Genomic DNA, 24,383 nt, shown 5'->3' with positions numbered 1-24,383 from the left:
GTAGCTATTTTTTTGTTTGTTTAAGCAAATGTTTACGTCCAAGTAATTATTTACTTTGAAAGTTCCAGTGCCTGGTCAATAGCAGCTAAATAAACCTTGCATGTGTTAAAATGTTCTCTCCGCAGGTTCCCCCTCACGCCGTCAATAAAGCTTTGGGCTCCCGGGTCGTCCTCGCCGCGGCTGATGGATGTTCTCACACCTCCGAGAGGTAAACGCCATCGATTGTGTCCCGTTATCACCTTTCATTTGCTTGCTGCCTCGGCAGAATAGGCTGGAGATCGAGGTAGGGTTTGTGTTGTTGTTGTTTTTTTTCCAAACTTGAGTCACGAGGTTGAACATAAAAGGTGGTCAGTGGGCGAGGTGGGCCAGTCTGTTGGGCCACTGTCAAATTCCTAAATCATTAAACATTTTCAACTACTTATTTATTTATATTTTCAGGCCCGGTTGAACACCCTGCCCCCCCCCCCCCCGAAAGGCCATTAAATGAAAAAGTGCGCCCGGAGTGGAATATCTGCTCCTGTCCCTGAGCTTCATGACAGAGCGTGTACATGTCAGTAGTTAGCAGGCAGAGCTGGGGGATTAAATAATGTGCATGTAAAAGCGCAATGTGAGGTCTTGGCCTCCACGGTGTTCCGAAGGTTTGCAGTAGCGCTTTAATTGTGATCGTCTCGGACTCCCTCTCGCCTTGCCGCCCTCGTCAGGGCGTTTTTAATTGCGGCCCAAAAATGTCTGTAAGTCAAATTTCTCCTTTAGGTGAGCGCCGTATCCATGATGGAGGTCAAAGTGTGAACTGCACTGACTCACTGCAGAGCTTCTGTCAATCAAAGTTTTTGTATCAGAATTAAAAAAAGAAACTTACTTGGAAAATATTTTTAGTTAATAGGAGGGCCAAATAAGATTCTTCCTTGAAGGAACTATAACAGCAATTTTTTATCTTTTTTTTTTTTTTTTATAGGTTTGCTGTGGCGGCGACTTACGAAACTAGCTGCAATTTCACAGTAATATTTTTCTTACTGTAAAATAGTAAAACAAATGGGAAGTGTCGCTCGACTCTCGTCACACTCGGCATTCACGTGGTCACCGCCGCCGGTGGCAGCAGATGTCCGATGGATTTAAGTCTTCTTCTAAAAGAGCAAAACACACACAAATAAATGTAGACAGTAGCGCACGAAGGTTTGAAGCTGGTGTTTAACTCATCCCATCTCGGCAGGTTTTTCACACTTCACGCTTTATTAACCTCCGGGGCAAAGATTCCCCGGGAAGTCAGCAAAAGGAAAAAGACTCGTCTCTTTCATACAAATCAGCAGCGAGCGCTAAGCCGCCGATGACAACATTTACACGGCGCCAGGATCGCGCGTGCGGGTGTGTTTTGCTAAATGGCTTATATGCTCCCACTCAATCACGGGTGCCGTCTGTACAGACACTTCCAAGAAAGACTTTCAATCTTAACTCGGGTGGCTGATATGGGTGTTTTGAGGCTGACGCCATTTGCGATATTTGGCTGAATAGGATTGCAATGAACCATTAATGGGCCGATTCCTTTCAAAAAATAACTCGTGTGTCAGATTTTTTGGGTCCTTAAATACATATAATAAATGAAGGTAAAATTTGCAGACAGAACTGACTGTTTAACGATACTTTGTCCGAGATTATTTCACTTTGACGGGGAGAAAAATCGGCAATTTCTTTTTGTCATATTTATTTTTGGTAGGGGGTATTTAAATGTGATTATCTGTGTCTTATGTTATAAGATGTTAGTATTTTAATAATAATCCTAAATTAAATGAATAAATGGCAATTCATGCCAATATCGGCCGGCGAAATGAGTCCGGGCCCTCATCGAAATATTTTTGGGCCTACAAAGACTTCTAAAAACTGTCACAATGTTTGCCAGACAAAAATCCTCTGTTTGTCATTGACTAGTCAACTTGGATGTTACTTTTTATGAAACGCACCATTTCGTTTCCAACTGTACCAATTGAACGTATTTACCGAAAGTCGATAGAGAGTAAAGCTTGCTAGATTTGGTTTGCATCCAGGTGTGAAGTCAAACTTCCACATTTGTCCCACTGATTTAAACCCCGCTGTGATGGCGCTGTACACGCTTATCGATATTCGAGACAACCCGCCGGCTGCCCGAGGCCCACATGGACGCCACCGTCGCTCGGATCACACATCGCTTGATGCTCCCCCTATTCCTTTTCGCTATTGACCAAACGACAGTTTGATTCTCGCAAAGCTTTCAAGGCTGCACCTCGGGATGTTCTCCGGGGTTCTTTGCGTGTGACTCCGGCAAACTTGGTGATTCGCATTGATCGGATGAAAAAAAAAAAAAGAAACAAATAGCTTACATCCCAAACTGGGACTTGGAGGTCGCTTGTGCTGATTTGTCCTCCTTTTAGAGTAAATGGAGGTGAGACAGTAGTTGTCGCTTCTCTACTTCCTCCATGCTGCAAAGCAGAGTTTTAAAAAAAAACTCCATTTTGGGGCAGAAGGTCCTCCTGATCATTTTATCGGCCACTAAAGAGCCGCCGAAGCAGGAAATGTCCCCGTTTAGACTAATTGTCTTTTCATAACAGGCTTTGATGCTTTGATTTCTATCAGACAGAAGAGTGGCTTTTAATTGACTCCATTTACTGTGAAGGTCCGAGCCGATAGATAAACCGGTACTTAACCAAAGTGAAGTCAATTACAAAGCACAGATTTCCTAATGACAAACACGAGAAAAGATGCTAATTGCTGCAGATATGCGCTTGATTTATATTTAGGATTCTATACGCTGGCTCGTGTGAGTCAATGCAAAGATAATAACGAGCTGGTCAGTTAACAGTGACATTGTTATTGCGTTTGAATTTTTTTTTTTTTTTTGGCTCCATTAAAGGAATCTGAAAATTTTAAACAGCTCCCAATTGTGGTTAGTGTAGCTTTTTTTTTTTTGTTTGCCATCTTGCCATGTTTTTCTGAAAAACAAAATGTATGCAGGATGATTTAAGTTTATTTATGTTACCACAAGCGTGCTTGACGTGTACGCCCGCTACTTTTGTTTGTGTTTGTGTCTCGTCGCCTCTCGAGCTCTGTCAGGCCGCCAGCTGGAAGACGAGCGAAGGGGAGAACACGCAGAGCAATCACAACAGGAGTGTAACTCGCCGTTCGTTCCCCGTACAAAACTGTCAACTTTTAAAGGCTGCCCCCCTTCCTCCTTCCCCCCTCCACACACTCTTTTCAGTCGTCACCCACTCAAGTATGGCCATTTCCCCCACATACACGGACCGCCTCATTTGAAGTTATTCAAGAATTCCGTCCTCTTGATATTTGGTTGATTTCAAAATTTTCAAATGACTTCCCATCGCTTAATGTTTATTTGAAAGTCGCCCTCCCAACCCTCACCCCATCCGCCACTGAAGAACAGCTGCGACATGTTCAACAACCCCCCCAAAATAGTATTTATGTGTAAAACCACAATATTTATTTTTAATCAGTATGAATCATTTAGATGAGAATATTATTTGCCCTGTGTGTGCGGATGTTATTCAAGGCAAATGGTCGTCAAATGTGAAATTTATATTATTAAACTGCCCGCAAGATGATTTCTTAAAATAGTGGAAGCAATATCTTATCATTTTTCGGTCAATTTTGACATTCATGTTAAGAGAAAATTGAGATTTTTTCAAATTTGGGGAACAAAAAAAAAATCAGAATAGGCTGTCTTTAATTTACCATCATTGAGGTTGTCTTTGCAAATGCCACACATCCATTTTGTCTTTTTCCACGGTTTTCTGCAAAAAAATCATCAGTGCAGATGGTTAATTTGAGGCTTATCCTAGGTATGTGCCTGAAAGATAAGCATGATTAAATCCACCAGCGCATTAATGAGAAGGAGTGTGAAATAATCCTAAAAAGAAAGAGGGGGGAAAAAAAAGAAGGGAGGGGAAGGAAGGTTATGACTGAAGTTGCTGCAACAGAGGAAGCCAAATGTCAAGTAGCATTTGATTTTTTTTAGGGAAGGCAAGCGAGCTTTCATCTGTGTACGATTTTATGATATTGATTATGGCAAATGTTGTGATTTTTGGACTATTTGGCAAGCGTGCCAAACGACACATCCTAACGGCTTTAATTAATTTGTCCCCATTAAATAAAACTAACACAAAGTCCATTCGCCTTAATTAATCCTGATATCCTATATGCCGGCAAATGTGAGGGGCCGGGGGTTTTTGCTGCCTGTGTAAACCCCCCTCCCCCCTCCCTCTCTTGCCCCCCTACATGATAGTGCACGGCCATGCAGCTTACTTCCCGCCTCTGGGCTCCTACCTCTCCTGCTCCTCTGAGAGTTCGAAATGAGAAATGGAAATGGGACCAAAAAAAAAAAGCAGGAGGTGCTAAATTAGCTGCCTGATCTGCACTTATTGCCGCATACATCCCGCCCAATATTACTTTGCCGATCAGCCCCCCCCCCCCCTCCTCCTCGTCTCCCCCCCCCTCCCCCCCCACCCTTCCTCCTCTCCTCACACCTGCCCTCTTGGCATTCCAGACTTGCCGGTAGACATGGCATATTTATCAAGTGCGTCTGGATGCACGATGATCAGTTAAATTGAAAATCAGCGCCCGCGTGACAGGTCGACCTGACACCTCCACGTAATTAGAGAGAAAAACGACGGCGTCGGCGATGCATAATAGAGCAAAAACAATTTACACTCTTCCCCCCATAATGATCCCGGCGTTCAAATTGAAAATTTCTGCGGCTATACGGGGGCCCAAATTGAATTCATAAAGTGTGATTCATGGGCGACACACCGCTCCTTTCTTTTTTTTTCTTTTCTTTTGCACAACCCCATCGATTGATGGTTCTCTTGAAGCATTGCAGGCGTGCCGCTCTCGGGCGAGAAAAAGCTTAACTACTTAAGCAAATCGCTAATTTCACCTTAAGGCCACCAATGTGCAGCCAGCGATACTCCTATTCAGCCTGCTAATGAATTATAGATGAACTGGGCACACGTCCCACATAGCCTCGGAGGGCAGCGTGCATGGAAAAATAAATAAAATACAGATACACATTCAATTCGAGTGCAAATTGGAGCCGGGAGGAAAAATATAGAAAGAAAAATGCACTTTTTCCCCTCTCGTCTTTGTGATTCTTATAAGACACCTGCTCAACATAAATTTAAAATAAAATCGCCTTCAAACGTTTCAATGACACAGGTATCAATTTTTGCCAAGGAGAATAATTGTGTCCATTTACGATAATCAATTTGCTTTTATATTTTGCCTCCTAACACCTGCAAACAAACAATAATGACTATTTTTATTTTACAGAGCGTGTCAATCAAAACTGATCATTTTTAATCGCACCTAAAATAATCAACTTCCTATTCAGACATTACATTATAAATTGCCAATGATGCTAATAAAATCATAATAAGCAGCAAGCAAGCTGCATATAATCCCCCACATGTTCTCCCTAATAAGTCCTTGCGCAAACAGCTGCAAGGGTGTCAATTTATGTAAATATGTTTTTATATGCCTGCCATGACTTAAAGCCTCAGCACTTTCATTATTTCTCCTATTTGCAAATAAAGCAGCAAAAAAGGTTCATGCAGATAAAGCCGGCTTGGCTATTTTGTGCTGGATTATTATTAAAAATAAAAACATGGCTTCCACATGTCTTGGACATGATATTGTGCAATATTGGCAAAGGAAGTGAGCAGGGGGCGGCCAAGGAGGGGGGGGGGGGCATGTAGCAGATGTCCCAGATCCCGCTTGGCATCCCCGGGGAGCGCCTTGCCCATTAGAACAAATGTGTTGTGCTATTGTAAATGGGCACGTTCGGCCCGGGCCGGCACATTACAGCCCGGCTGTGATCAATAGGCTGATAAGAGCCCGACATGGACGTGAAGGCGACACAACAATGAGCGGATATCATCGAACATCTATCTTCATGTGCACACCCCCTCCCTCCTTTTTGTCCACAAGGGCCCCCCTCCTGGCACACACACACACACACATACACACGGAGTGAGCATGAGAGCTCATGAAAATGCCTCCCCACGATCCAATAATGCACACATGCACGCAGCTGCCGAGGCTATTATTTTCCTATTTCAATTTGACACCCGGGCCTTTTCATGCTAATTCTATTATTCCTGGAAGTTTATGTGATTTCATATCGCCACAAATCGGTAATGTATTAGCCTACCCCTCCACCCTCACCTCCGCACCACCATCCCCCCCTTCTCTTTTTTTTTTTTGAGCTAAAATAAACCGTATTCCCCCCGCAAAGTAGCCACCGGGAAAATAATTACTTTCATATCAAAACTCTGCAGGAGTGCAGCGGCTCCCTTTTGCCTCAGGCTCCTAACCTCATTTCATCTTTTGGAGTGTGTGTGCATGTGTGGATATATGTGTGCCTGTGTGTGTATGTGTTAGAGATGAATATATTTGTTAAGGCAATATATAAAATACAACTTGCGTTTCTCCCCAGAAGAAGAAAATCGCACATTATTGACTGGCCCTACCAAGAAGTCTTGTTGTTGCCTTTAATATACAGAAATATAACACGAGACCCCCCCCCCACCCTCAACAAAAAGAAAACACACCAAAAAAAGCTGTCACATGATTAGCTGACCCTACCCGGGAGTCTTGTTCTTGCCATTTAGAAACAAAAAGACCAATGCCAAATAGGCCCACAATCCCCCAGAAAGGAAAAAGCACTCATCTGATATGCTTTTCTTATAGAAGTCTCATTGTAGCTATTTAATATTAAAAATATATATACTGTGCACCCCCCCCCCCCCCTCACACATGATTGGCTAACTCTACCCGAAAATATTGTCTCCATTTAAAACCAAACATCCAAAGTCCATTACAACCCCAACGCAAAATACGTGATTTTTTTTTTTTTTACACACAGTGCTATTCATTATCTCTCTCTCTTTTTAAATAAAATAAAATGTGTGAAGTCTAGAAAAAACTTCAAACCTGTGAAAATGTCCTCAAAGAAAAACGCTCTCATGTGATTGGCTGCCCCCTACCCGGAAGTCTTGTTATCGCTATTTAAGGTCGTACACGCTTTCGGAGTGATTGTATACAATAGATTTATTTAAGAAAAAAAGCCTCACATATGTAAATAAATAGTATAGTCGTTTCATTTTTTTTTTAAACAGCTCTTGAGGGTTTTGTTGTAGATTTTTCTGACACGTTTAAAATGATATCTCGACACTCGCACTCAAAGGGAGAGGAGAACCTAATGTGGCACAGTAGAGCTTTGGCCTTAAATTTTAAGGTGTTCGTTACCCTCTTGAGTTTATTCCGTTTTTTCGTGACAGTTCGGTGGAGATTCTACTTGACTTTCCTCTAAATGATCCTTCCCGCATTGTGCGCCGTGTTCGTGGCCCAAAGTCCCAGGGCTGCTGGACCCCGACCCCGCCCGGTCTCTATCCGCTGCGCCCGGGGAGACGCTCCTGCACCCAGAAGAGGCTGCGCACTCTTGGATGCCGGCCGCCTGATGTTCTTCGGAACCGCTGTCGGGGTTCGAAGTGTTTTTTAAGGCCGTCTGGGGGACGATGAATCCGAGGGGCTGCGTGATGGGGTAGAGCAGAAAGTGTCCTTTGCCAATGAGGGGGCGAGAGGTGGGCAAGGGCGCGGAGTTGCGTCTGGGTCTGGAGTCCGATAGGAGGCTTTCCACGCTGAACGGGTTGAGTTTCTGCAAGCCGGAGTTTCGGTTGGACCCGCAACACAGGCTCGATCGGTGGCTGCTGTCGCTCGAATCGAGCTCGGAGCCGCCAGCGTCCTGGTCCATGTGTCTTTGGTTTTGGTTCGGCGTGTGCAGCGAGTGAGGCGGCTGGTCGCACAGAGGTTTGGTGAGGTCCAAGCGTTGGCCGCTTCCGTGGTCGCTGTCAGTGACGTGAGACAAGCCGCTGTCACTGTCCGATCCCGGCGTGTGAAATAGATCCCCGTGCAAATGCTTGTTCTGGGCCTTGAGCAGGCGACGCTCCTGCTTCCGTTTCTTCTTTTCCAGGCGATCCAGTTCTCGCCGAGCGATCTCTTCCGGGTCCATGGGCTCGCCGCTGCAGGTTGTCGGGTGTGCGTTGTGTGCGGGTCGGCCCGGACCCTTCTTGGTGTTTTCTTTCTTCCTCCACTTTGCTCGGCGGTTCTGGAACCACACCTGCATGCATGGAAAGCGAGACAAAGCGTTTTTTTTTTTTTTTTTTCAAATTAATTTCCCCCCTAAAACAAATCAATTAAACTCGACAATGTTTTAATTAACTATCTGCTCTAGCTGTCACATGCTCGGGTCTTTAATTGGACTTTTAATTGGCCAATCTGTGCACACACGACAATAACAGAGGAGCTGATATAATGTCAGGTATAAATTATTTTTTTCAAATAAATATCAAGACAACAAACTACCTATACCCCGTTTCAAGTTATGTGTAAAAGGCCATAACACACCATTTAAATTATTTTCAGCAACTATTAATTATTGCAACATATATACATATATTTTTGTTGTGTATATATATATATATATATATATATATATATATATATATATATATATACACACACACACACAAAATAGTTACACTTCAGCAATAGCAAATTAAAATTTTGAGTTTTTCTTTAATACAGGTTTTTATAACCAAAAGAGGCCTGTAAGCACAATTTTAAACTATTAATAACACTTTTTCGGTAGCCCGATGATGCAGAAAAATGCACATTATTTTTAAAAAATGCATTTAAAATGCTGAACTGTAGCACTAGACATTTTGATCTTTTTTAACATGACTACAAACTTGCATCGTAATCTGCAGCCTATAAAATCGGTTTCTAAAAAAAAAAAAAAAAAAAAAAACTCTACCTGCACCCTGGACTCAATGAGGTCCAGTCTGAGGGCCAGAGCCTCCCTCATGAACACGTCTGGGTAATGGCTCTCGTTAAACGCCTTCTCCAGCTCTTCCAGCTGCCAGCCGGTGAAATTTGTGCGCGTTCTTCGTCTCTTGCAGCCTGGGCTCTCCTTGTCCAGGTCTCCCGAGTCTGCCAGCACAAGCACACAAACATGCAGTAGGACATTTTTCCGCGTGATTTTTTGCAAAACATCTGCTTGGATGCAGCCACATGTCTCCCTCCTTGTTTACAATAATTTTTTTTTGCATTTAGAGTGTCATTTTTTGCGTCATGTTTTTACGCCAAAGGCATGCATTAGAAGGCAAAATCCTTCTCGTTGTGCTCGTCATGCGTGATAATTGCTCATTTCCCAACAAGCGCGCAAGCACGGAGGCGCTCCTACCTGTTAGTTTGTACGGCTGATTGTCTCCGTTCATCCCGCAACCAGACGCCAATAGCCCGCCGGAGCCGCCCACGGACGCCGCGCACGACCCATTGAGTAATCCGTCTATGGAAAAAGGGACGGCGGCGGATTGGATTTGATGGCCCGCGGCCAGCTCGTAGACGTGGTGGTGGCTCAGGTGGTACGGGAAGCCCACCATGCCTCCGCCGAGAGAGCCTCCGAACTGGGCGTGAGGCGGCTCCAGTATTCGGCTGTCCATCATCCCGCGGGCGTCTGTTGGGGGGCCGGTGATGTATAGGGGTGGGATTGTTATGCTTTTTTTTTTCTAAACTTTAAAAAGCACGCAAAAGCAAATGTGGCGGACGAGGCGGGGGCATGATGTGTGCAAGGCGGAGATGAGCTCCACTTTATCCACATGAAACCTCCCCGATAATTAGCCCTGGTTTGTAGGGGATCCGAGACCCAATGAGAGGCGGTAATGGCCGGTGACGTCACAAGCGCGTCCCCCCCCCCCCCCCCCCACACACACACACACACCGTTCTCACCCCCTCCCGTATCGATTGCTAATTAAGGCTGACATCCACCTCAATAAACAATATCAGAGCTGTCACAACAAGACAAGAGGGCTTTGATAAGAACTACATTGCAGCTTACACCGGGGACCCACCGGGAGGAAGGGTTGCTTGCATCCCGGAGAAGGAAGCAGGCAGGCGGGTAGCTTAGCGCAACGAGCCCCCCCCCCCCCAATCACCACCAGACACCTTTACTTTGTTTGACATATTTTTTTTTACAAATCTGCTATCGTTATATCGTTTATTGATTTATTTCTCCATATTTAATATTTCCATATCAATTAAAAAAAATGACTTCATGCTGCCCAATCTAAATAACATCATTATTCCCTCAAGTGATGCATTCAGCTTGCCAAGTGTGGACGTGTCACAAGGTATTTAATCAGAATTGAAATTTTGCACACACACACACACACACACACACCCTCCCTGAGACCCCCCACAGACCCACCCACTCCTCTTCCTCGGTGACCCTTGACGCTGGGATTGGCATGTTGTAATAACCCGAATCTCTCAACAGAAGCCGCGATAATTGTTAGCTTATTAGCATGCAAATTGTTTAATTAATATTATTATGAGGGAAGGAAATAATCCGCTCCTGCACTTGACCCTTTCCTCCACATAAAAACAAGCCTCCACATGCATTTGAATTACCCCCTCGAAAATGAGCTCCTGGTTTTGAAGTCTTTTTTTAAGTACCAGTATAAGACCTTATGAATTATCTCGTATTATAAGCCCCAAAATAATAATATTAATTGCTTGTGGTCCATCTCTATATTTTTATGAGGGGGGCGGGGGGTGCAAAAAAATCTTTTGACAGTCTCCAGAGACATTGGTTCTTTTTCTTTTCTACATGTGCACGGGTGACATTGTCAGATTCTTTACTTTAATTAACTGGATAAGACAAACATGGGCACCATTGAGGCGAGCCACTGCCCTCCCTGTCTTGTTGCCTTTTTTTTTTTTTGTTCCTCCCATTGTAGCAAATACCTTCTTTTTTTTGGGGGCAAATAGACATGCAAACAAAAATGTTTAGGGGTTGCATGGTGGTTTATACTCTTCTTGCATTTATTGTTATTTAACTATAGATCCAAATGAATATGAGTTCATGGGTGCTGATGAGAGAGAAGAGCAAAAGTACTCAAAATGTTCGACGTCATCGAGGGCTTTTTCCACCATGGCAGTTTGAAAGATCAAAGGTTAACTTGAATAAATGGCCGCTCGGAGTTCAATTTGGTGCAGTTTATAATTTCTGCTTAAAAGTTAGCAGCATTTATTAAACCCGACTTGGCTGACATGAATTTTTCTGCATATTGCATCCATACGAGCGACTTTCTGTTGCTCTTATAAGCTCTTCCAGCAGCTTGTTGTTGAAATTTGATCCATGCGATTACATCTGGAGCTGCAATGAAGCCTGCTTAACAGTAAATGGAGTTAACCTGTTCAACCTGCACTCAAAAAAGTCAAGTTGAGGCCTTATCGGGATGCCCATCTACTGCCAACAAAGATGCACGGCATCAAATTCATTTTTAATTAGGCAGGCAAATTAATAGGCGGCAGTTTAGGGGGTTTAATTACTCAATTAACTTCACGCACGTTAATTTTTAACCATCTAAATTAGGTTGCACATTATTTGATTTGGTGATAATTATAGAATTAAATCTAAATTAATTTTTTTTTTTTTTTTTTGGCGGGATGATTTGGATGAACTAGATGCAGTTGCAATTAAACAGTACAAAAAAATAGACAGACCGAGAGCAGGAGAGAGAGGCTGGTTGCCATTTTAAGCTCCCAAATCCTTTGATTCGATTTCGAAGCAAAGCGACAACAACCCCCCCCCCCACCCTAAAAAAAAAATACAAAAAATTAAAGAAGTGCTTGGAAATGTTCCCCATCCCTGTCTCTCTCTCTCTCTCTCTGATCCTTGCAAATGCTCTGCCTCTGCCTCTAATCCCACAATTAAAAGTTTCCTCCCATCTAATTATATGTAATTGTGCCGCTGTCAAAGTAGAATGGAGAAGTGAAAGCGATTGATTTGGACTTTTTAATTCAGTTCATTTCTGATAGAAGAGAAAGTAATTCCCTTCAAATTACCTCATTCAATCCTGACACCCTAATGCCCTTCAAAATCTCCCCCCCCCCACCCCTCCATGCACTCATCTTCCTCCCTCTCTCTCTCTCTCTCTCTCTCTCTCTCTCTCTCTCTCTCTCTCTCTCACTCTTCGCTTCATGTTAAAAAATGAAGCCTGCCCTGACTAGTGCCTCCTCCTCATAATAATAATAAGACTAACCAAACTTCCATTAGAATAATCATTTCATTTCAATTAAAAGTGACTTATCACCTTTTGCTAAAACGTGCTTAATATGCCGAAAATTATGAATGCTTGAAGAAGCCCAAAGTGGGGAGTCTAATTGTAATCAGCAAATCAGAGGTGCTTGTCGCCGACGTGCCTCTTCCCCCCGCCCCTCTCTTTTTTTTTTTTTCTTTCTTCTGCTTTTCCTGCGGAGAGGCGGGCAGCCTCGGAAATAGAACTAATTTACCCAACTCCCCCGGGAAATCCGCTCAACAGATTAACATTTTCAAAATATAGTAATGATATAATTTGAGAAATGGTGACGCCAATTTGCGAGGAGCCTTTGTGCGGGATAATTTGCATTTGCGCCCCCCCCCCCCCCCCCCTCCTACTTGTTCCCTTCTTCCTCCTGCTTCCTTCGCTTATTTTGTTAATTACAGCACTGGATGAAGGGTGCACTCTGTTTATAATAATTATTTTTTATTATGATTTAACTTTAGGAGCATTCTCCTGAAAGATTTCCAAAATAAAATGGAGGTAAATTTGGAGCCACCTTTTCATTATGATCTTGTGATTTGGTTGAGGTCAAGGCCAACTTTGACACTGAAATCGACTGCAGTTCTTTATTGAAGTGATTTAAGAAGTGATCTAAACTCATGTTTGCTTCTTTCCTCCTTTAGTATTTCCGTATCAAGTCACCCTGAACCCACGACGTCTTGGAAGAATTGGCAAAAAAGTAAGCCTAAGCGCTTGAACGATGTACTAGTTTGCACGACGGAAACTTGGCTTGGCCATCCGTCGTCCCAGGTTGCATCTCACGTTACTGGAGAGAAAGTTGCCCATTGTGTTGTGTCGCTCAGCCATCTGCCGCTGCACCAAAATATCCTAAACCCAAGAGAATAATGACATGTGAAAATCTGCACCAAATAACACAGAAGAGCTCCGAATGCCCCCCGCCCCCTTTGTTTTTTTGTACCTTATCTACTACACCCATTTTTATTGACTATCCAAGCAAGCATTGCATTTTGAAATGTCATCTGACTGCTGCAAAACCGATCTTCTAGCAGGCTGTTAAGCCTCCTTGACCCCATCACCTGCCTCAAACGCATCTATTACTCAAGGGAGCTTTTCAGTGTGGAGTTGTAGTGCCCTCTAGCGGCCGTTTAGTGACAGTGCTACACTGGTAGTACTGCTAAATGCCATCAGGTGATGCTTGAAAAAGTGTCCAAAACATGCAACCTGAGAGCCGTTGTAATTGTACGGATACTTAATTAGGTACACTTTAAACAGTGTAAATGACGTAGGTCAATAATATATGCAATAATATTGATTCTACATAACATTATTGCACAGTGTATCAAACTGATGGAATTGTGAACAGTATAAGATGATCGAAAACCTTGATTTCTGTATGTCCACAAAATTACTTTTTTTTTTTTTTAGAGGCTAAACAAAACTCCAGTACCTCCTCGAACTTTCCAGACCGTTTTGGCCCATTAAGTATGACGTCAGTGCGGATGACGTGTTACACTAAATCAGCATGACGAGGCTTAGTAGGCGGGGCTTGTTTTGACAGACATCTCAAATATCCACGGTTGAGTGGCCCAAGAGGAGTTTGTTGGCCGTCTGGAGCACCTTGAACGTCAAGCGAGTTATTTGACCATTTCTCCGTAATTCTACGTTTGTAAGACGACGACGACGTTTAACCTGGTGAGTAAAAAACATCATTTCTACTATTGTAAATATTGTTGTTAGCCACTTGCTAGTTGTGAGGCTATAGGTTTTAGTGAAATAGAAACGCTAGGTGGGCGATTTAACGGCATCCGTTGTATTATATATCAGTCCCCAAGTTATTGCATAAAGACTTTAGTCGATAATGGTTATGTAACTTCTTCACCCAATTAGTTGCTAATCTTTTACGTGAGCATAACCCCAGCTAGCGAGCTATATGCTGTCTAAATCGATGTGATTTCTTTGATTAGTTTGCTCTTGTTTCATGGTGGAAATTCCAATGTGTGTTATGTCGGAAGTAGTGTACAACTCTCAGGCTTTGTGTCATGATGTGATCGCGAACGCTAAGGTTTGTTGCTTGTTTGCAAAGTAACGATGACTTGACATAACGGAGGCTAATGCTACTAGCTAGCTAGCATCCGGTGGGCTGCTGTGTTTACATCATCACAATTGTTTTCTTTCTTTAGCAGAGACTTCTCTTTGAAAGCCATGGAGTTTCCAGATTTGGGCGAGCAATGTTCAGAGAAGACCTGCAAGCGTTTAGGTGGGTGAGCACAGTCAGTAGTAGATAAATGCCTCATGAGCATGAAAATGAAAAGGATATTTTGTCATGCCAGACTTCCTTCCCATGAAATGTGATGCCTGTCAAGAGATCTTCTGCAAGGACCACGTCACTTATGCACACCACAAATGCACTTCGTCTTACAAAAAGGTAAACCGGAGTTGTGTAGTTGGATTATCACTGCACCCAATTCTGATTTGAAATCTATTTCTGCATATACATTTCAAGTCACGCAATTTAGTTGTGTTACATTGATTGGCCACGTTTGTCAAGATGTCTGCTTCAAAAAACAGGATATCCAGGTCCCAGTGTGCCCACTGTGCAACATTCCCATTCCCATCAAGAGAGGAGAGATGCCTGATATTAAAGTTGGGGAGCACATCGATCGGGATTGTAAATCGGACCCGGCGCAACGGAAAAGAAAGGTTAGCACATGAAATCATTATTTTTACCCCATGTAAGCTCCAAATGAAAAAGCGCTTCACTGTAACCAATCTGTGACGTTCTTGTTCAACTTGCTGTTTGCAGATATTCACCAACAAGTGCTCCAAAGGCGGCTGCAAGCAGAAAGAAATGATGCGCGTGACATGTGACCAGTGTCATCAAAATTACTGTCTTAAACACCGCCACCCGCTCGACCACGATTGTAAGAGTGACGGCAAACCTCTGTCCCAAGCCGGGTTGGTACTCGTGCCATAATATGTCCCGTCGCGCTTCGAACACTGCTCATCAAATTTCACGTCTATTTTATTGTAGACATGCTGCTTTCATGAGGGCTCAGAGTTCCTCCTCTGCCTCATCCTCTCCAGGACACTCCAGATCAGTTTCTAATGGTGGCAGTGCAGCCAGCAGAGGGCACAGTAGCAAGTAAGAAAAGAAAAAAACCCATACAATTGCATCGATGCATTCCCATGGTTTACATTCTGCATTTAATTATTTCGCCACTAGAGGGAGCCACTCTCTTTGGTTTATTTAACAACGCTGTTCCTTCTCTTTGTCCTCCAGCACAAGCAGACCGATACCGACCTCTGTATCGGCACACAATGTGGTGCAGCCGTCGGCGTCCTTTCAGGCGGGCATGGTAAGCAAAGGAACATCGTAAGGCCTTCGTTTTATGAGCGCTGTGACCATTTTAGTCTTTTCCTGCTTTCAGACTGAGGAGCAGGCCTTACAAAGAGCCCTAGAGATGTCATTGGCCGAGTCCAGACCTCCCACACAGGCTACCCTCAGGTAGGTAATGTTACTCCATGACAGGATAGTTTGTTTTATATGTTGTCGATTTTGTTAGCCAGTCCAATGGGCACATGTTCACTGTGTTTGTGCCTCAGTCCGCAGGAGCAGGAGGATCTGGCTCTAGCTCAGGCACTGGCTGCCAGCGAGGAAGAGTACAGGCGCCAGCAGCAGAGACAACAGGTACCGGTCGGAACAGTTAGCCAGCACTAGCCCTTCTAGCATATAGGTATGCGGCCGACATGACACCTTATCTTCTTTCCACGGAGTGGAATGACAATTTGCAATCATTTTGGGAAACGTGTGAAATAAGAAATTGATTCTAAGCATCTTTTTTTTTTCTTTCAGGGCCGAGAGTCCAAACCGTCGAACTGCAGCCTTTCTTAAGCTCTGACTGCTGCTTTCCAATTTATTTTTTTCCTTCCCAAACTGTGGTAATGTTCCACCAGCAACCTCACAGACTGGATCCTCAATATCCAGCAGCGATGATTGTTTTTATTTTTCAACAAAATGATCAACTGTTACTCGCTTGCCGCCTTCTACACTGAAAAACTAAGCACACACATCCAGCAGGTTCTGTCATTTTTGCCAATAAGTTGCTCTGTACATATTTTATACATATGCTGATCATCAAACTGCTATTTTGCAGTCTATAAAGAATTATTAAATTATTTCAAACACTTATCCATTCTGTTTTTTTTCCCCTGCTCAGTGTAGTAGCTATCCCACGCATGTACAGCAGATGGCAGTATAGATTCATTCAGCAGAGCCGACCTTCAGCTATCCATCTACACACGATTGTATTTGGTTACACAAAAAAAGTAGTCCGGTCAACTCAATTTAGAATAGTGTGGAACCTAAATGAGTCAATTATAACGTTAATTTTCCTGTGCATTCTTCAAGCTCTGAAGCTCCCCTGAGCACTCCATTATGAATCAAAATTCTCTCATGTTACGTGATGCATTTTGAATACGCACTTGAAGCGAAAGCTGCACCTGCCTAACAATCACGTTCCATTCTCCAGGGATGTATGACCCGACTGAACTTTTCTAACTGAAGATGTGAAATGCAGGAATGACTCACAGCTATCAAATGATACTCTAAAATCTAGGTTGCACGGTGATTGGACTTTCCTGTGCTCTCTATGAGATGGGGGGAAAAAAGATCACATCTCTGTGCTGTCATTGAAGACCATTGAAAATTGCCTTAACAATGGAATGAAATGAAAATAATGCAAATTTTAATATCATCACAGCGGAATTTTTTCTCTCGTCAGTGTCCCGAAATGTCTCACTCGTGCATCAGAAGTAAAGCTTCATTCATTCTTGCCTTTTTGATTCATGAATGGGATTTTTTTTATTTCTTTTTTTTCAAATATATTCCTTTGCTCAATTCAGGTTGTGACACTAATGGCCCAGCTAGTCCAGCGAATGGCGCTTTTTAGCTTTTACCTGAAATGCTTCCCTAATTTCCTCGGAGGCACTGATTAATACTTGGTGGTTGCGTCCGTTGGGAGGTAATCTTAGGCTGGAACGTAAACCCGCCGCCCGTATGTGCAATTGATTTGTACAGTACAGCAAATGAGTCGATATAAAGCGTGTTCTTGGACTAATAGGGAAAGCTGCTTTTGGCCAATAAATTGACTGGAAATAATTATGTGAGCCTTGAGGATAATGACGCTGTGCCTTGTTTGGTCACGACGACTATTGAACTGCTTGCACGCCAGCGACACTTCACACAGCCAAACTGAAATTGGAAGCACAAATCTCATCATTGTGAAACCCCACAGCCCCTTCATGAATCCAAATTGATTTCCTTGGTGTTTGACTTTTAGCTCCGAGGGGAACGGAACTCGCCGCGCTAGCACAACTTCCACTGAGGCCACAGGTCAGAGCATTTTTTTATTTTATTTTTTTCCTCATTTTGCGTGGCTCCCGGATGTCCTGAAAGGCATCAATCCATTAATGTTTTTGTCTTGGTGTTGCCTTTTTCCCCAGCAATTCACGGCCGGTTACCATGGAGACCCTCATAAAAACAACTCCGGGAGGTATTCCTGAATTTAATATGGCTTCCCCCCCCCCCCTTCACCATTCCATTTTACACAATGGCACACCCGGCAGACAAATCAAAAGTCAAAGTCAGCTTTATTGTCAATTTCTTCACGTTAAGATCGAAATGACGTTAAATGCTTTGTGTGCAATTTGAATTTGGGTTACCTTGTTAGTGACGTTGCTGCTATCAGATTTTCTGGTTTCCATTGAAAAATGCAAATGACCTCTTTCTGGTTTCCATTGAAAAAATGCAAATGACCTTAACTTTAATTGTCCCCAAGACACGCCCGTCATCCATCCTCAGCCAAAGGCCCACCCGGCTGCTGATGGATGACAAGTCGTGAACGTTGCGGCTCTGAACAGGTCACAAGTTAACGGCATCACCCTCGGCGAGCACACTCAGCCGCTCATTTACAGTGCGTTGACACGGTGATAAAAATCTGATCCAGCACCAATTAGAGGGTCACACTCAGGTTGGTTGCCATGGACTGCGGCCATAAGTCTTTATGCTCATACTGGAGCTCACTGAAGAGTGCACGTCGACAGCCCGGGAGCTCAGATGACTCACTTGCAAAGTCAATAGCGAGGCAAAAATGAGGTTGAGACCCCTGAGCAGAGTAGCCAGAGATCCAAGTACTCTCATTTAGATGTACTTTTAAAGTCTGCTCGCTTAATGCTAACACAGATAAGCAAACACCATAATTGGGCTAAGGTTTAGCATGTACTGTTGAGAAGCAATGTTAAAACCAAGCAACAAATATTTGAACACAAATGACGGAGATGTAGAGAGATGATTAAACAATACTCAGGCATATATTCTTTATCCTCAGGGAAAAAATGTGCTGGAAGCAGGAAGTCCAAATATGGACAAGAATGGGACTCTTCACAATCATCATTAAGGCACTCCTGCGTCATCATTCAGTTTTTACTAGTTGAACTTTATTACTAGTTACTTTCTTACTGTAACAACATTACTGTAGTGAGCCTGTTAAAGTTTTGACTGGCTTCATTTACATGATTTTAGTGTTGTTGTGTTTTTTTTTGGTGAGGTAACGGATAGATGGCATTTCCTTTCATCTTGATGGGCAATATTGAATAACAAAAGAGCTAACTTGAAATTATTTTCACATTCATACATTCCAATGAAGGGCTTCTACACACACTGACTCACATATTTTCACATTCTTTCATTTCAACGGAGGAACATAATCTGCATCCTCCTCGTCTTTTGTATATTCAAGGCTCACGTTTATTGTTTCCGCAGTGTCGTTGTTTGAATGACTAACCTGAAGGCAGATCCGTCACTACTGCTGTAATTAAATTCACAACACTGTTTGTTTCCTGTGTTACAGAATTTTCCCCACCCCCGGACTGAACCCGACCGCGCGCTGTCATCTCAGACAGGGATCGCCTCAAGCAAGGTGCGCTCGCAACACTTCAAACATCATCATCATCATCATTTTCCCGAGACCCGGGAAGATGTGCCACCGCAGCATCCCTCATCCCCTCCTCTTCCTCTCGCTCCTGCGGGGAAGCGCAAGTGGAGCCTTGCCGATATGGGAGGGGGGGGGATGTGAGGGTGATGAAGTGAGTCAGTGGGTGGGTGTGAGGTGGGGTAGCGGATAGCAACAAGAATCAGATAGCGAGAGGCAGCGGAGGGATTCGGGACTGCAACGTCTTCATCATCCAGGTAGGTTGCATGCGGACAGCGATGTTGCATTTTGGCCAGAAGTGTAAAGTTTGTCCTGTGGATGCTTTTGCATCCTTTGTTCTTTCCTTCAAATGAGATCCTGTCACATATCTGCATCTTTATTCCCTATCCCTTCCCTTCCTCCCTGCATGCCTTTGGTCTCCCCCCCCCCCCCCCCCAAGCATTCCCTTTTTCAAAGTAAGTCCAGTAGGTGTCGTTAATACCGATGAATGTCAATTCAGACCATTTCCATCTATGCACGTGCAGGAAATATAAATATAAATGCACAGTGTGGTTTTTTTTTTTCTCAATCTTCTCTGCATGGCTAAAGTGTTACAGTATCAGGAAAATAGAGCAGACTCACAATATCAAGTGCTTTCCATTTCTTTTGTGCGTGGTTGTTTGTCGTCTTCATTTTATTCCCCGCAATGCCGCAGAGTTAAATGAAAGTTTAATGCTGCCGTGTGAACGATTTCCATCTGAAAGCCGCACGTGTGTGCGGTTTAATCAAAGCAGGACTGGAATGTGACCTGACAGCGACGCATGTTGTTATGCAAAATCGGATGCATAAGTAAAGCTCATTGAAATTCACTTTACTCGCTCGCCAAATGGACTCGGTGCTCCTCTTATTATTTTCCCATCGGTATCAAAATAAGATGAAATGTTGTGAGATGATATCATCTCACAACATACAGCAATAATCATGCATAAATAAAAAGAAATCTACAGCCGTCACTTTTGTTGGTTTAAAAAGCAGGATTGAAGAAATTTGGTAATTCTGTAATCTTCAGCAATAATTAAACTGAGGTGAACTGAGTTTTGGTTTTAATTTTTCAAATTTACAATGTCGAAAAGCGGCTCGGAGACGCACCGGGTAGCACGTCCGCCTCACAGTTAGGAGGGTACGGGTTCGATTCCAACTCTGGCCCTCCCTGTGTGGAGTTTGCATCTTCTCCCCGGGCCCTCGAGGGTTTTCTCCGGGCACTCCGGTTTCCTCCCACATCCCAAAGATATGCTTGGTAGGCCGATTGAGCGCTCCCAAATTGTCCCTAGGTGTGAGTGCGAGTGCAAATGGTTGTTTGTCTCTGTGTGCCCTGTGATTGGCTGGCAACCGGTTCAGGGTGTCCCCCGCCTACTGCCCGATGACGGCTGGGATAGACTCCAGCATACCCGCGACCCCCGTAGGGATGAAGCAGTTCAGAAAATGGATGGATGGACAATGTTGAACAAAATAGTGTACCCCCATCTAAAGTCCCAAAGTCTAGTGGCCAAGAGTGGAATTACCGGCAAAATAAATGTCAGGCAGAAGAACATGGAGTTACAATCCGTACAAAAAAAAAAAAAAAAAGTGAGAACTTCAAGCTGGAATCCACAATGGAGGGGAGCTTACTGAATTTTCATTGATTCTAGGAATTGCTAACAAGTAGAAACGTCTTAACGTTTCCTGGAACTGAGCAACCCGTCGTCACGATCACAATTGCCGGTGGAATACATAATTGAACGCTCGCAAGAGGGCCAACTCGTGGAACCGCAGACCCGCCCGTGGGAACCTCCTGGCGCAAAGCTTAGATTCATTCTGATACTCGAAGCGGCTCTGTAAGAGCCCTTCACCAATCGAGGGCTACTTTTTGAGTGGCACGAAAAGAAATTGGAATTTGTGACTTTTGTGGCGGTTGCGCCTCTTAACATTTAATCGTCTTCTGTGTCATCTGAAGCCCCATTTACGATTTTACGCCGCAGACTCCCAAAATGTCCGACGTGGAGGATTTGGCCGGACCGGGCGTGCAGGTCAACGCGTCGGGGAGCTACCCGCCGAACCCGGCCAGCGTGATCGTGTCGGTGGTCTTCTCGCTCATCTTCTTGCTGGGCACGGTGGGCAACAGCCTGGTGCTGGCCGTGGTGCTGCGCAGCGGCCAGGTGGGCTACAACACCACCAACCTGTTCATCCTCAACCTGAGCATGGCCGACTTCTTCTTCATCGTCTTCTGCGTGCCCTTCCAAGCCACCATCTACTCGTTGGACGGCTGGGTCTTCGGCTCTTTCATGTGCAAGGCCGTGCACTTCTTCATCAACCTCACCATGTACGCTAGCAGCTTCACGCTGGCCGCCGTCTCCGTCGACAGGTAAAGTTGATGGGCGGAAGATGATTCATGGATCGGGAGTGGCGGAAATGAAGCGAGCAGCTGTCACTATCATTGGAAAGAGGAAGCGGGCTGTTTTGTTGACAGACAACGATTAGGCCGAACCTATCGAGACACTCGATGCGTAATTGAATATCATCCCGGGGCATTGGGAAGCCGCCCCTAGTGTAGGCCCAGTCAATATGGGTCGGTTCAATTTGGAGCAAGCGCTCAGCCCTAATGAGTGTCGCAAATTGGACATGGCCATTAGGCTGTGTGTATGTCTATAGATACATTATCTATCTATCTATCTATCTATCTGTCTGTCTGTCTGTCTGTCTGTCTGTCTGTCTGTCTGTCTGTCTGTCTGTCTGTCTGTCTGTCTGTGTCTCTTTATCTCTCTTTATCTCTCTTTATCTCTCTTTATCTCTCTCTATCTCTCTCTATCTCTCTTTATCTCTCTTTATCTCTATCTCTCTATCTCTCTCTCTCTCTCTATACATATACACACACACACACACACACACACACACACACACACACACTGTACAGTATACTTACATCATTATCTTCCCGGCGTTTCTGCTAAAAGGAGAATTGAGTTTAATTTCCTTGAATTAGTATTGAAAGTGGGTCCACAGGTACTTGGCCATCCGCTACCCGCTGCGCTCCCGAGAGCTGAGGACACCGTGCAACGCAGTCGTCGCCATGGTGATCATCTGGGGTCTCTCCTTAGTGTTCGCCGGACCCTACCTCAGCTACTACCACCTGATCGATTTCGCCAACAGCACCGTGTGCATCCCCGGTTGGGAGGAGCGCGACCGCAAGCTCCTGGACACGTGCACCTTCCTGTTCGGCTACGTCATCCCCGTGCTGATCGTCAGCCTGTCGTACACGCGGACCATCAAGTACCTGTGGACCGCCGTGGACCCCCTGGACGGCATGTCGGAGTCCAAGCGGGCCAAGCGCAAGGTGACCAAGATGATTATCATCGTGACGGTGCTCTTCTGCATCTGCTGGCTGCCCTACCACGTGGTCATCCTGTGTTACTTGTACGGCGACTTTCCCTTTAACCGGGCCACCTACGCCTTCCGCCTGCTGTCGCACTGCATGGCCTACGCCAACTCCTGCGTCAACCCCATCGTTTACGCCCTGGTCTCCAAGCACTTCCGCAAGGGCTTCAAGAAGGTCTTTAGCTGCCTGCTTAGCAACAACAGACGCAACAAGGTCCACGTGGTGCACGTGGCCAACACCGTGCCGGGTTTCGAGGCGGCCTCCACCGAGGTGTCGCAGATGAACGAGGAGAACGCCAGGCAGAACGAGTGCGAGATGACCAACAGGCGCCCGATTGAACCACGGGAGCCCACGGTCACGCTCAACCTACCCTTTCAGCACCCCACCTGAAAATAACGGTAAGAACCGTAACCTTTGCGTCCATTTGGAGCCGTGCGGTCCGGATGGTGCACTCATGTCTCTGTTTCGTAGTGCGCTGGTCTTCGTTAGCTGAGCTGGAGCTGACTTTTGGCAAGAGAGCTGGACACGTGCGCAAAGAACAACTCACAGCTTCCCATCCACCTCCTGTTTCCCAAAAGTTGGGACTGGCAAGTACCAGGTGAATGTCATGTTTCATCGTATCTGGTCCTCTCCTTCTAAATGTAGCGAAAAGCGCTAACAATTCAGCTCAGATGCCTGTTAAAAAGTCTGTCTAGATTTACACGCTAACGTCTTTCAAAGTATCTGAATGTAAAATAGCAAGAGTAAAACTGGCTTGAAATGACGTGGTGAACGTTAGACTCAAAAGTGCTTTCACCTTTTTTGCCTTAACCATCATCCGCACTTTATACCACTGACAATTAGCAGGATTTTGTTGGAAAAAAAAACGGTGAGTGGCAAACTGACTTGTTTAGCTTTGTTGAAAAATGTGCAGGTTTTTATATTTTGAACAAAATATGAGACAGCACTTTTTGTGCGGTACGTTTTGCGCCATTGTTGGAACTGTGTGCTTTGTGTTCTGCATGCACGTTCAAATATTGATCTAATTATCATGATGTAACATAAATTTGATCATGCTGTATGTTCGAATTTAAAGAATCAGGTGATAGCAGTATTATTATCCCAAAAAGTTTTGCTCACTATTGCTTCCCTTAATGAGCATGTTTCTCTTTGGTGTTATTTGATATATTTATCTGGGTGTGTTTGTTTCTCTTGTTCGCATTGTGTATATTTTCTCAATATATTATTACTATAATATATTTTCTGCATATTCGGAAAACATCTCTTTGCCACTCCAAATCTCTCTCGTTATGATTGGGTCGACATGTCAGTGTGATTATGTGTTCTTTGGCCTACCTCAACAATGTTTGTATATTTGCAACCAATTTTCCTCTCAAAGGATGAATGTTTGCCGAGCGTGTTTATACGTACTTAAAAGATGGCGTGAAAAGAACAAAATTCTGCTGAATTTCCACAAGACATTCAAGTGAGAAGATTCCAAATGGAAACTTGGAATCTGTGAAAACATCTAGCTGACAAGTGGGAGTGTGCCGCGCCGTTGCCCCTGGCAACCGCACGGCCATTTTCCTTTGGACGTTGTTTCAGGGTGCCTAAATGTGTCATTTGCGGCTGTAATTTGTAACCCCGACCAGGGGGCAGTCCATTAAAAGTGATTGCTTAATAGCCATGTTATGTCCGTGCTATTATGTGGGCGTGTGTGAGTCACGCTTATGTAACGCGTGGATGTGCTAGCCAGTTATTTACTACTTTAGTGCTTATCTCACAGAATTTCTATAGAAGTTGAGCTTTATTTATACTTTATTTGGTACTTTGGCGCCATCTTGTGGCATCTATTG

General features: G+C 44.3%; 4 protein-coding genes across 10 annotated transcripts in view; 3 read left to right on the top strand and 1 right to left on the bottom strand.

Annotated features, from left to right (window-relative positions):
- micall2a (mical-like 2a) overlaps window positions 1-13,860 on the top strand; it is a 70,912-nt gene extending 57,052 nt beyond the window's left edge. Inside the window, exons 18-21 of one of the 5 annotated variants that reach the window (XR_015068494.1) lie at window positions 126-208; window positions 12,831-12,886; window positions 13,594-13,650; window positions 13,727-13,841. Coding sequence is in view for 1 of the 5 variants with exons in the window: in XM_085933777.1 (XP_085789903.1) it covers window positions 126-148 (23 nt within the window). In the remaining 4 variants the exon portion in view is untranslated. Of the gene's footprint in view, window positions 1-125; window positions 415-1,210; window positions 4,091-8,011; window positions 8,365-12,830; window positions 12,887-13,593; window positions 13,651-13,726 lie in introns of those variants that run through there. The other 4 variants (XR_015068493.1, XR_015068495.1, XR_015068496.1 and 1 more) reach the window with 4 other exon arrangements.
- uncx (UNC homeobox) lies at window positions 6,813-9,675 on the bottom strand. Its single transcript, XM_085933780.1, has 3 exons — window positions 9,284-9,675; window positions 8,855-9,030; window positions 6,813-8,158 (listed from the first exon to the last, which is right to left on the bottom strand). Exons 1-3 carry the CDS (start codon window positions 9,543-9,545, stop codon window positions 7,298-7,300), a joined length of 1,299 nt encoding a protein of 432 aa, XP_085789906.1. The 5' UTR covers window positions 9,546-9,675; the 3' UTR covers window positions 6,813-7,297.
- On the top strand, window positions 13,727-16,357 carry zfand2a (zinc finger, AN1-type domain 2A). Of its 3 annotated transcripts, none has more exons than XM_085933781.1 (10): window positions 13,727-13,860; window positions 14,349-14,425; window positions 14,499-14,593; window positions 14,737-14,868; window positions 14,972-15,123; window positions 15,200-15,310; window positions 15,449-15,524; window positions 15,597-15,673; window positions 15,772-15,856; window positions 16,022-16,357. In XM_085933781.1, the coding sequence occupies exons 2-10, from the start codon at window positions 14,371-14,373 to the stop codon at window positions 16,058-16,060; spliced, it is 822 nt and encodes a 273-aa protein (XP_085789907.1). In that variant the 5' UTR covers window positions 13,727-13,860; window positions 14,349-14,370; the 3' UTR covers window positions 16,061-16,357. The 3 variants fall into 3 exon arrangements, with proteins under 3 accessions (XP_085789907.1, XP_085789910.1, XP_085789908.1); XM_085933784.1 differs by having other exon boundaries at window positions 15,772-15,902; XM_085933782.1 differs by having other exon boundaries at window positions 13,730-13,860; window positions 14,352-14,425.
- Window positions 16,358-21,163: 4,806 nt separating this feature from the next.
- On the top strand, window positions 21,164-22,938 carry galr2b (galanin receptor 2b). The gene is made up of 2 exons (XM_085934316.1): window positions 21,164-21,537; window positions 22,176-22,938. Exons 1-2 carry the CDS (start codon window positions 21,164-21,166, stop codon window positions 22,936-22,938), a joined length of 1,137 nt encoding a protein of 378 aa, XP_085790442.1.
- Window positions 22,939-24,383: the final 1,445 nt, after the last annotated feature.

The sequence above is a fragment of the Syngnathus leptorhynchus genome, chromosome 16, assembly GCF_054491065.1.
Source record: "Syngnathus leptorhynchus isolate UIUO chromosome 16, UIUO_Slep, whole genome shotgun sequence".
Lineage (NCBI taxonomy): Eukaryota > Metazoa > Chordata > Actinopteri > Syngnathiformes > Syngnathidae > Syngnathus > Syngnathus leptorhynchus.
Note: the sequence above shows the minus strand (reverse complement) of the source record. Positions and strands in the feature narration are given on the sequence as shown.

Excerpts from the sequence above, each read along its gene's own strand:
- uncx (XM_085933780.1), bottom strand. The coding sequence starts at position 9,545 with ATGATGGACAGCCGAATACTGGAGCCGCCTCACGCCCAGTTCGGAGGC. Across the intron at positions 9,031-9,283 it reads TCAGCCGTACAAACTAACAG|ACTCGGGAGACCTGGACAAG; the intron begins GTAGGAGCGCCT and ends TTGTGCTGGCAG. Across the intron at positions 8,159-8,854 it reads TCATTGAGTCCAGGGTGCAG|GTGTGGTTCCAGAACCGCCG; the intron begins GTAGAGTTTTTT and ends CCATGCATGCAG.
- zfand2a (XM_085933781.1), top strand. The coding sequence starts at position 14,371 with ATGGAGTTTCCAGATTTGGGCGAGCAATGTTCAGAGAAGACCTGCAAG. Across the intron at positions 14,426-14,498 it reads GAAGACCTGCAAGCGTTTAG|ACTTCCTTCCCATGAAATGT; the intron begins GTGGGTGAGCAC and ends TTGTCATGCCAG. Across the intron at positions 15,674-15,771 it reads CCCACACAGGCTACCCTCAG|TCCGCAGGAGCAGGAGGATC; the intron begins GTAGGTAATGTT and ends TTTGTGCCTCAG.
- galr2b (XM_085934316.1), top strand. The coding sequence starts at position 21,164 with ATGTCCGACGTGGAGGATTTGGCCGGACCGGGCGTGCAGGTCAACGCG. Across the intron at positions 21,538-22,175 it reads GCCGCCGTCTCCGTCGACAG|GTACTTGGCCATCCGCTACC; the intron begins GTAAAGTTGATG and ends GTGGGTCCACAG.